This window comes from Scophthalmus maximus, chromosome 6 (genome assembly GCF_022379125.1).
Source record: "Scophthalmus maximus strain ysfricsl-2021 chromosome 6, ASM2237912v1, whole genome shotgun sequence".
NCBI classification, from domain to species: domain Eukaryota; kingdom Metazoa; phylum Chordata; class Actinopteri; order Pleuronectiformes; family Scophthalmidae; genus Scophthalmus; species Scophthalmus maximus.
In genome coordinates, this window is record NC_061520.1 from 3,513,980 (window position 1) to 3,525,442 (window position 11,463).

Sequence of the window (11,463 nt, forward strand, 5' to 3'; positions counted from 1 at the left end):
AGCAGCACTTTGACATGTAGCGAGCTAAAAGGACTTCACGGTACCACACGTCGCTTACAGTATCAGTCTCCGTTATAATGTCGAGTTAATCTAATGAAAAAAACACATTAAACTGCGATATCCACATCTATAAACCGCTGTTATTGCCTTTTATTAAAGAATTAAACTCGTTTACTCGCCTTCCTTCTTCTTCTTCTTCTTCTTCTTCTTCTTCTTCTTCTTCCGTCAACCAAAACAGTTTGGAACACGCGCGCTGTGGACGCTACCACTTGTCTCAAAATGGAGGGGGGGAGGGTGAAGTCATTTTCGGAAAATTGGTCAGACATTGCGCCTCCTTGTAGAAACAATCACCGCAAATGTTTATTAAACACAAATTAACTTAAATGTGATGTATTACTGTCAAAATACAACAATTAGATAGCTATACAATGTAAATTAATTATGAGACCCCCTCGACACTTTCAGCTAACTCGACGACAAGGAAAATAACTGTTTCCTCATTAATGAATGGTTATTTACAGTTAAGTTGACATCATCTGTGCACCAGTAGCCACTTCTGTCTTTACATTTTTTTAATATAATATTTTGTATAATTCCGAATGTGATTAAAGTTTCGGTTCGGCAGAAACAGCTGCGGGAACGATTACGGAAGGGAAAGCGGGCGATAGTGCAGACCCGGACCGAGTTAACGGTAACACCAGCTGGATACATGTGAGCTAAGTGCTCTTTGGGTTTTATCTGTCGATATAAAAACTGAACCTGTTGTGATTCAACTGCCTGTGTCACTATCATCTAAACTGTGAGTTGATTTGATCAGAGGTGTGAAGAGGCGGTTCATCCTCCTTTAATGACGTTTATCATGTGTAGTGTGAGTTAAAACTGTCTTTTAACTTCATGGCCATTACGCAGGCTGCAGAGGTTCAACTGCATTGCATAATAATGACATGTATTTGTAGTTTTCTGTTTACTTTTATTGATATAACTATTAGAAATACAGAAGTAGCATATTCAAGATAGCTACTGTTGCATTCAACAAACAGAACAAATCAAATGAATATGTACAGTAACCAGCATGTATTCTACTTGCACACAGTTTTTCATGCAACCAAAGATTCGAAAATCTGAGCATCTATAAAACTGTTTTGATAGAACTGAAGCTCTCAGTATGATACAATATAGTTCATCGGCAGAACAGTCTAAAATGACCATAAAGTTTGATCAATACTTATGACTATGTTGTAAAAACTTCAGGTTCAGATACAAAACATGTAGAAGTGCACACGGTGGAGCATCTGGGTTCATGTGTGTACATGTTTATGTATTGTGTAATGATAACTTATCATAATAATCTGCCAACACACCAAGGTATTAGTTTATTTACTGTATCCTAAATCTTTATGTTTACTCATAGATGTACTGGTCTAAAAAAAAATACCTGAAAATAATAGAATTAGAAATGACAGTTCATTAATTATTTAATTCATGAATTTATCATTGCTTTTTCAAACTTATTTGACACTGCTGAAGTGCAAATACTCGCAAAGTCAGCTATGGTCTTTTGATGGATGGAGACTGGTGAGTGACGCCTGTGTTTGCTGTCGTGCAGTGACAGCGTTGCCGTGGATACGCAGCGATGCGGCGGCTGTACGTCGGTGGGTTGGGCCACTCGGTCTCCAAGAAGGACCTGAAGGACCGATTTGGAAAGTTTGGAGACGTGCAGGACGTCGAGCTCCGGACCAGGAAGGACGATGATGGTGAGAAAACACTCTGACAGCCATGGTGATCACAGTGTTTACATTTTAAATTTAATATGTTAATGTTTCATAAATCCTCAGATCTTAAACTCACTTGAGAAACCTACATAATTCAAACCCTTCTCGTCCTTTTAATGCTTCTTTTCAAGCATCGGCTGTTGTGTTTCCATCAACTGTAAATCATATTGTGTTGTTTATGTTGTTGTCTGTCGTCTCTTTGACCTGCATGTTTTCTCTCTGATGCTCTTCTCCTGCAGGAGTTCCTTACAAAACCTTTGGCTACATCAACATCAACATTTCCGAGGCCGACCTGAAGAAATGTGAGTGAACGGAGCTGCTGCTGCTCGACTGCTATATGTGTCTTATTCCACATAATCCACTCCATAGATCAGTCTCCCTTGTTTCTTCTGAGCGTCAGCATCTTTAAACTAAAGCAATTCTGGTTCTGGAAAATAATTCAACATAATGATTCATGTTTGAAACAACTGAAATATTCTCACACCTTTCTTTTGATTATAAAGTGGATATGATGTTTTGTCTTTAAGCCAAGTTGGGAATAAATGGTGTGTAACCTTAGATAATAATAATAATAATAAATTCATCAGATTAGCTCAGACTAATGAGGGTTTGAGCCTGTTGATACTTTGTCTGTGTCGCCCTCACTTGTAGCTGAACCTAGTGTTCGCTGTCTGACATCAGAGCTCGTGTTGTATCATCAGTGTAATAATTGCAGTGTTTCCTCTTTAGGTCTGACGGTGCTGAACAAATCCAAATGGAAAGGAGGAACTCTGCAGATCGAAGCGGCCAAGACGAGTTTCTTGCAAATGTAAATCCACGTTCACCTTCACACCAAAGACTGAGTCAAGATGAAGCTGATATAATTAACCAGTCAATTTCATTTTCATGTTTTTAAAGACCTAAGAAGTTTGTTTAAAGTAGATTTTAAGTTCACAGTTATATAAAACAGAAAATTCTTTAATTGGAGAAGCTGTAGCCAGTTTGCGGCTGAATTTTTTAACCCAAACAATAAGTAGACAATCTAAATAGTTACCACTTCATGATGGAAAGTCTTACACACTTTGAGTGTAAGTTTGAGACTTTAAATAAATTGTGGTTCAGATCAGCAGCGAACCTAAACACCTGAACTCATTACAAACGGCTAAAAGCTTGGTGGGCAGCTCTCTTCTCTCATATAAAATTTACATTCCTCTTCTGTGCTTAGTTGTGATAAACCAATCGCACTGATCTTGATGGGCAGTGAGTAATTCTGTGTTTGTGTCTCAGCCTGGCTCAGGAGCGGCAGGAGGCGGAGGAGAAGCATCTGCAGCCGCCGGCAGCCGAGGACCAGATAAAGAAGCAGCTGGATTCTCTGAGCAAAGCCGGCGTGGACAACTTCACCATGAAGGCGGCGGTGCCGGGGACGGAGGTACCGGGTCACAAGGTGAGGTCATCTAACCGCTTCCTGTTTCCCGCGGGGCATGTGCACATGAGGGATGGAGAGATAGGTGTGAACGGTACAGAGGTTTATGTCACCAAAAACGGACAAATTATTTATTTATTTAATAAAAGGGAATCAGGGTTTAAAGTCATGTGTTGAGGGCGGAGGTGTTGACTGTCCTCTGGCTGCTCCTCTGCTTTCAGGACTGGGTGGTCAGTAAATTCGGGCGAGTTCTCCCCGTCATGCAGCTCAGGTGTCAGAAGGGCAACAAAGCTCGGACCCTGAAGTACGACCCGTCCAAATTCAGCCACAACATCCGCAAGCTGGACCGAGCCACCGCGGACCAGCCCGCGCCCGTCACGCCCGTCAGCCAGCTCACCTGGGAGGTGCAGGGAGGAGACGACGACATCAGCAAAAAGAGGCGGGGCGAGTTCCCTCCGTACAACCCGCCAAGACCCAAGAAGAGTCTGAGAGACAATTCCCTCAGTGCCGTGACCAGAACCAGGTAATGATGGATTTCTGCTACTTAAAGTCCCACTGAGAGTTTAAAAACATAAAAACATTTGTTTCTGTGAATCCAAAAGTCTCCTGTTGGATTCTTGGTTTCTAAGAATTCCCTGATGGTTTGTGGGATTTAATTTTTTCCAGAAATGTTTCTACTCCCTTGTGAGATCCCCCAAAGTTCTCAGTAGTATCTAGATCTATTTCCTGGGGATTCTCAAATGTTTGTTTTGATCTGTTATATTCCCAAAAGCTTTACTCAAACTTTGTTCTAGTTTATTTCCAGAAACCCCTCCCTGGTTTTTAGGATTCTCTGTTTTGGGAAAATTCTATCCAATCCAAAATGTGGTTGACATTAAAAGAGCGAAACAGAAGCAGCTGCTTCAAGTTAACAATATCACATAATTAAAAGGTTCTAAGAACAAAAGATAAGTCAGAAAAGTTCTGTTTTTAGCTACAATAAAATATTCTGTAGCGACAGATGGACAGAACATATTCCAACCAATAATCTATGACTAATATTTGTTAAACAACACACACACACACTAGGCTGCTGATTTCCACAGTTGTTCTCTCCTGTCGTGATTATGATGTACCACAGTATTCCTTTTGGTTTTTGAAATTCACATAAGTTCTTACTAATCTTGTAGACTCACTACTTCCTTCTGGCTTTTTCTCACTTTCTACTGGAGTGTCGAATACTCAAATGCTCACACTATTTACTATGACACACTTTTATTAAATCATTTTTATTATTGTCATAATCTTGATACAGGAACTAATGAATTAGGGGCCATTATAGGGAAAAAATACAGTGTAATTACTCAAATCAAGAATTTGCAGACTACATAACTTATGTGAAGTTAATCTAATTCTTCACTTATGAGATCTACACGATGTGTTACTCGGCTCACACGTGTCTCCTCCTCATTGTTTCCTCTCAGATTAGAACCGACCGTTCATCTCACCGATGCTCGACCGTTGACCAACGGATTTGAGCGGCCGCCCGCCCGCCGACCGGCACAGAGGAAGCCGGCGCCCTTCATCGACAGTGGCGACGACTCGGACGGGGAAATCCGCAGGCTGGCGGCGGCTCAGAGCAGCTCCCAGGGTGCGTCGTGGCAGGTCGCCGCGGAGGAGGAAGAGGAGGAGGACAACCTGGAAGTGGTCACATTTGACTACCTGGTGAAGTCGGGACCGTCCCGTCGGCAGGGGAGAGGTAGCGGATGTGTTTTCAAATATTTACGATTCAGAATTTGTAGGAGTGAAAGTTTTGTGGCACAGAGTTGTCTCCGTGACTGTGTCAGTGGTACTCACTTTTTGAAATGAGAGATGAGAGATTTTATCTGTGTGATTCCAGGTGGGCCGGATGACGAAGACGAGGACGACTATGATTCCGCCGACACAGACGAACTCTTCGCCTCCAGGAAACCTCCTCCTACACCATCGCAGGACAAACGGACTCTGCCGGCCGCAGATCACGTCTCTGTGAAAAACACAAGCAGGAAGAGAAAGACGAAGAAGAAGGGTAAAGCTGTCCACACTGAGACTTGTCCCCCCTCTAGCAGCGATGATGATGATGAGGTTGAGGAAGAGGAGGAGATGATGAAGACCAGTCAGACTGTTGTTACAGCTGCTAAAGCTGCAGCAAATGGTTTACCTTCATCCTCCAGCGAGGAAGACGATGACGGCTCTGATGCCACTGAGGAGGACGAGCGCGAGGTGACCTCTGCTGAAGATGTTGGGAAAACAGCAGCCACCCCCGCGCCACACAGCGAGTCTTCCTCCAGTGAGGAAGACGAGGAAGACGAGGACAACTCTGATTCCGCCGACACAGACGAAGTTCTCGCCTCCGGGAAACCTCCTCCGCCATCGCAGGACAAACGGACTCTGCCGGCTGCAGATCACCTCTCAATGAAGAGAGAGACGAAGAAGAAAAGTAAAGCTGATGAGGAAGAGGAGGAGGAAGAAGAGGAAGAGGGAGAGGACGACGACTGTTCAGCAGATGCTAAACATCTCGTCATGTCTGTCAGCTCTTCGAAACCAGGCAGCAGCTCAGACGACCTGAGCAAGAAAAAGGCAGTGAAGTCCAAAGTCTCCGAATCAGAGAGTAGTGAGGAGGATGAAGACGAGGAGGAGGATGAAGATGAAGACGAGGAGGAGAGTGAAGATGATGATGAGGAGGAGGATGAATCGGCCGAATCCTGTTCTGACTCTGATTATGAAGCCATGTTTTCCAACGCCACCTGTCTGCAGATCTCCCTGACTGATCTACAGAGGCTAGCTGAAGAATCCCAGCAGACCTCTGAAACTACTGCAGCTCCCAGCATCCTCGGCGGCAGCACCGATCGAGAAACCGACCTCGTGTCTGGCTCTGCGGCTCGACCTCCCAAGAAAGGCACCATGCCGGAAGAGATCCTCGCCTCCATCATGGAGGACGACGGCAGCAGCAGCGAGGACGAAAAGGCGAAGAAAAAGAAGAAAAGAAAAGGCGCTGCATCGTCATCGACGCCCATGCTGCTGCTGCCCGCCTTCCAGGGCACGAAAACACTGGGCCAGGGACCGGAGACGAACGACTGCCAGAAGAGACACAGAGAGGAGGAGGAGGAGGAGGGAAGAGGAAGAGTGGTGAAAAAACACAAGCTGCTCTCTGAAGAGGAGCAGCAGAGGAAGGACAACGTGAGGAGGCTCGCCGCCATCCAGCAGCGACTGAAGGAGACGGAGGAACACAAGAGGCTCATCCAGGGAGCGCTCGCCAACCTGGTGGGTGCAGCACGTGTGCGTGCGTTATGACTCGGCTTATGTGCGTGCATTATGACGATGTCGTGAGATCTCTGTACCGTTCACACTACACGACGTGCTGTCTTGTAACCGCGAGGCTTTCAGTGGTTGTGCTGTTCTTAGTCGCTGAATTTGGGCCTTGGCGATTCATAATGATCCCGCCCTCGGTCGTTCACACTCAGCGATCAATCGCCGATTGGCTATTGAGATTAAAGTTAAAGCTACAGTGTGTTATATTTTTAGAATAACTTATTAACAGAAATTTAATATATTGTTCATAACTATGTGTTCATATATGTATAATCAACTCTGAATGAGTTAAATATAGTTACATGAAGTGTAACATCTATATATGTTTGATTGATTTTGATTATTCACTTTGACTATGCTTAATAGTGATGAATTCATGAAACGGTGACTGAAGGGAAGATGTAATGAACAGATTAATGAAACTGAGATCATTCTTTACCTTGGGAACATTCATTTAGTTTAAACAAAACAAAACAGAGCAATTAAATCTGCACTGACACGACGTGTCATGAACTTCAATGTGTCAAAGAGAATTCTGTGGATTAGATTCTTTGATGATGTTTACGTACGGATCAAAGTTAGCATTGATTTGGAACATTAATCTCCATTAGGACACCCCAACACCAGGAGCAGGAAAACACATAGTCTTTGGCTCCGATGATGATGAGGAGGAGGAGGATGAAGATAAGCAGCAGTCACCCTCGGAGGTCACGGTGACAAAGAAGAAGAGCCTGTTTGAGGACAGCCAATCACAGGACGAGGCCAAGGATGACAAGGCATCAGCCAACGAGAACAAGTCGACGAAGAAGAAGGTGAGTGAGGAAGTTATTGATCTGAGCGAAGTCAAGGTCAGATGGTGTTTAATTTACTTAAACTCTTCCTGTAAATGTGTTTGGGCGATTCATTTGTAGGTCGTTTTTCGCCTAAGATAAATATTCGCCATCAATCGACAGAAAAATGTAACAAATCATAGAAACGTCATAGTTTTCTCTTCATTGTAGATGTGTCAGGTGTGATTTAACTCTGTGTTCAGGGGAGTGTGAAGCTGTTTGGCGGCAGTTCAGATGAGGAAGGTGGTGATGATGAAGAGGAGGACGGAGGCAGGTTTGACCTCAGGCCTCAGTTTGAAGGTCGAGCAGGTCATAAGGTAAGAAACAGCTATCTTCATATTCTCTTGTAATTTCATATCCACACTGTCCTGTTCATAGTTCAGACACGTCCAGATTTTATATTTTAATTTTTTTATATTTTATATTTTTTTACAGATCTACATCTAATATTTTGTTGAACTGATATAACTTTAAGAAAGGGAGGTTTAATAAAAAAGGCTTCAGGTGAAATGAAAGCTCACAGAGATTTATCTTCTGGAGACTACACATGTCCAAACTTCATGTAAAGATATAACACTATGATCAGTCGCCCGCCTCTCATGTCGGGTTGGTTCCTTGTGTTTGTGTGTGTGTGTCTGTGTGTTGTCCAGCTGATGGAGCTGCAGTCTCGCTTCGGGACCGACGATCGTTTTCGTTTGGATTCTCGCTTCCTGGAGGAAGACGAGGGCAAAGACGAAGAAGAGTCAGGTGAGTGTGTGTGTGTGAGCGCCTGATATGTTGAAATTGTAGAAGAATTCAATCCCGTTGCCATTTTTTGTTGTTTGTAACTTCGTCCACTGAAACGAAACCTGGTGATTAAAGTGTCTGTTGTGGTGATGCAGAGAGGAAGAGGAGCGTGACAGAGGAAGACGAGACACTGGAGGAGGAGAGGAAGAAGAACCTGTCCATCCTGCAAAACGTCCTCGGCAGCAGCCAGCAAATCTGCAGCAGCAGCAGCAAGACGGCCGGAAAAGCCAAGACCTTCAGGTCAGATACACACACACACACACACACACACACACACACACACACACACACACACACACACACACACACACACACACACACACACACACACACACACACACAGTCTGGACCAAAGAACTTAACAGAGCTTTGTGTTACAGCAGGTAAAGAATTCATGAATTAATGATTTCAAACGTGTGTGTTTGCAGAGACGTGTCGGCGCTGCACTACGACCCCAGCAGAGAGGATCACGCTGTGTTTGAGACCAAACCCGATGAAACCAAGGAGAGGTACGAACATGGAAACTTCAGCTGAGAGGATGGTCAGACCTTAATTGTCCACATCTAAGGATTAGAACGTATCACATATTTTATATTTTTGTTAACAAATCCCATGACAACCGACAATGTGTTTGTCCAATATCACTCATCCTTACAGTGGCACTCAGCTCGAAGCCCATTGGTTCCTACACATAAGCGTTAAACTTGTATATATAGTTGGGCACTGCAGTTTTAGAAAATGTTTTTCATGAGAATGTAATGTTGGTGCCAGTTTTTGACAAGTAATTAAAAATTAAATTAAAAAAGGTGGTAATTCTGGCAATTCTGTTTGCAAAAGTATATATTTTTACAGTACATAGTGAGTCGGACACTAGTGGTTTTTCACTGCAACGTATCTGTGCTGTAAGATTTGAGTTCTGTACAACAAAAAATCAAACTTTCATTTTGGGAAATAACATGAGTGCCATTTCAGTCAATTTATTCCAATTATTATAAATGAGGTGTCAAAAAAGTAAAAGTGTCAGAACACTTTACAAACAACTGTAATTAGAGAACAGAATGGGACCCAGGATTGAACCTTGTGGCACACCACATATTAACGGGCTAAACGCAAAAACAGCAATATACCAATGAATTGTTGTTGCAGTTCAATTCGAAGTCCTCGTACGGAAAAACACTATAGTACTCCTTCAGTAAAAATGTGAACTCGTCCAGTAAGAGTTTTGGATCTGTTGTTTCTTCACAGCAAGTCCGCCCGGAGGAAGAAGAGGGAAGAGGCTCAGAAGCTCCCGGAGGTTTCTAAGGAGATTTATTTCGACGTGTCCGGCGACCTGAAGGCCGTGTTTGGTCAGACGAAGGATGACGTCACCGAGGGAGAAGAGAAGACGAACTGGGACCAAGACGAGGAAGAGGCAAGAGAAGGGGAAGAGGAGGACCCGACGCCACTGCCGTCGCTGGTCTCGGCTGATCCTGGCGGCGCAGAGAAAGAGGAGTCTTCTGGATTTAAATTCTCCTTCTTTGGTGACGACGCAGAAGCAGAAAGTGTAGAGACGGGTACGTTAAATCTCAAATGTTTATCTCAGACTGTCTTCGACGGGAAATGTTTGTTTTCCCATATCTGATCATTTCTCTGTCGCTCTCTGGCAGCAGAGTACAAGGTGGAGAGCATCCAGGCTCCAAAGGTGTCATGGCAACAGGACCCACGTTTCCAAGACAGCAGCTCAGAGGAGGAGGAGGAGGAAGATGATCAGGAGGAAGATGAGGAGCAAAGCATTGCTGCACCTATAACCACAAAGTGAGAAAAATCAACTGTCGACTGCGTCGTGTGTTCGTGTAGAAGCCTCAGTTAACCATTGGAATTTAATATGTATTCATTTGAAGATGATGGTTATTCTAAAATCAGTCTCAGTTGAAGTCCAGCGTCATTTGACTGTTTGTGTGTTTGTGTAAAACAGAGAGGAGACTCCTTCGAAGAGCGGCCTCTCCTTCTTCTTCTACCCTGATGACAGCCGATTGACAGGTGGGCTGGAGATTCCACATATAGATTATTAATACTATTATTCTCCACTCATGGCTCCACCAGTGACCTCAGCACTTGGCACATCACTCTGATTTGATCATGTAGCGTTCCCGAGACAAGATTAAATCTTCAAATATATTTATTACTGTTAAAATGTTTGTCTGAGAACAAGAGGGGCTTCCTGTGATGCTGTATAATATTTCCTTAATGTTGTTGGGACTTGTTTGGCCGCGCTCTCAACCCTCTTCTCCCCTCCGTCAGAGGGTCCGAGGCTGTTCTGTCGTCCCTCACAGCTGGAGGAGCAGAGGGAGCAGTGGGAGGAGACGAGGAGCACACTCAGACAGGTACAGAAACGTCCTCGCTGCTTTTCAATACGTGGAGATGAACTAAACCAGATGAGAATCTTGTACAGGAAATGACGATGGATTTTTAAAGCCACTCGTGTGCATGATTTGGAAATTAAGGTTCCCAGCGTGCGTCTGTGAACCTGTGAGCCTCGGCTCAGGGGCAGGTCTTTGGCGTGAGTGCAGTACAAGACAAATCTGTTTCTGAAGTCTCCTCACATATTTTCAAATAATATATGTACAACATCGGGGCCGTACTTCTCGAAGACAAGACGCCTTCACATTATTGCCGACTGAACTTGATATAAACTTTTAACTTTTATCCCGTCCGTCTCTGCAGGAGTACCGCAAGAAACACAAGGACGCCCGCAGGAAGCTGCTGTCCTCCATGAAAAGCTGAGGGTGTTGGGATGTGAAGTCTGTGTTTCAGTTGGCTCGTCCTGGTTCCGGACTTTACAGTTACAGAGGTTTCCTTTTTTTTTTCCTCCCGCTTGGCGCCTATTTTGTTCCACAGACTGATTTTTAACAGAAGGGGAGAAACCAAACGGAAGCTGAAGACACAGACTTCCAAGTGAAACTTTGAGATCATCGCCGGATTAACAAGATCCATTTTTTTTTGGTAAATCCTGAGATTTCTTTGTGGATTGATAGTGAAAAAGATTCAGCTTCACTTTGTTTTTGTATTTTTTGTAAAGTTGTAAAATGGGATTTTTCTTAACTTAAATATGAAGACGCTTTAAGTCTGTGGGAATACACTCGGTGTCCGGTTCATTAGAGTCCAACCTGCCTGACAGTTTGAGTCCGAACACAACGACACATTCATGTCAGTTATGATATTCAGTTCTTCGATCATGTGCAGACGCGTTGATTCGACTGTTCATTCCGGAGGCTGCAGCTTGTTTGCGGCTGGTCGCATCTCCGGTCTGTTAGAATTGTCCTTCTGTAGAACACAATGTAAAAGACAAACGCACCTCGAACTG

At 43.9% G+C, this 11,463-nt stretch overlaps 2 protein-coding genes across 6 annotated transcripts in view; one reads left to right on the forward strand and one right to left on the reverse strand.

The window, feature by feature from the left end:
• Positions 1-332, reverse strand: part of LOC118309218 (centromere protein P) — an 81,775-nt gene extending 81,443 nt beyond the window's left edge. For both annotated transcript variants that reach the window (XM_035631083.2, XM_035631082.2), the window contains exon 1: positions 180-332. The gene's annotated coding sequence lies outside the window, so the exon portion shown is untranslated. The remainder of the gene's footprint in view (positions 1-179) is intronic.
• A 199-nt stretch (positions 333-531) lies between these two features.
• Positions 532-11,457, forward strand: nol8 (nucleolar protein 8). 4 transcript variants are annotated; one of them, XM_047332709.1, is made up of 18 exons: positions 532-711; positions 1,607-1,754; positions 2,012-2,074; positions 2,502-2,580; positions 3,039-3,195; positions 3,396-3,697; positions 4,638-4,912; positions 5,054-6,456; positions 7,116-7,316; positions 7,538-7,651; positions 7,985-8,081; positions 8,216-8,360; positions 8,549-8,629; positions 9,366-9,673; positions 9,767-9,914; positions 10,075-10,139; positions 10,401-10,483; positions 10,824-11,457. In XM_047332709.1, exons 2-18 carry the CDS (start codon positions 1,634-1,636, stop codon positions 10,881-10,883), a joined length of 3,702 nt encoding a protein of 1,233 aa, XP_047188665.1. In that variant the 5' UTR covers positions 532-711; positions 1,607-1,633; the 3' UTR covers positions 10,884-11,457. The 4 variants fall into 4 exon arrangements, with proteins under 4 accessions (XP_047188665.1, XP_047188663.1, XP_047188666.1 ...); XM_047332707.1 differs by having other exon boundaries at positions 532-691; XM_047332710.1 differs by having other exon boundaries at positions 532-691; positions 9,770-9,914.
• Positions 11,458-11,463: the final 6 nt, after the last annotated feature.

What these genes read in the sequence shown, in the direction of transcription:
- nol8 (XM_047332709.1), top strand. Translation starts at nt 1,634, where the DNA reads ATGCGGCGGCTGTACGTCGGTGGGTTGGGCCACTCGGTCTCCAAGAAG. An exon ending in AAGACGAGTTTCTTGCAAAT is followed by an intron (nt 2,581 to 3,038) that starts GTAAATCCACGT and finishes TTTGTGTCTCAG; the next exon opens with CCTGGCTCAGGAGCGGCAGG. An exon ending in AAGGTCGAGCAGGTCATAAG is followed by an intron (nt 7,652 to 7,984) that starts GTAAGAAACAGC and finishes TGTGTTGTCCAG; the next exon opens with CTGATGGAGCTGCAGTCTCG.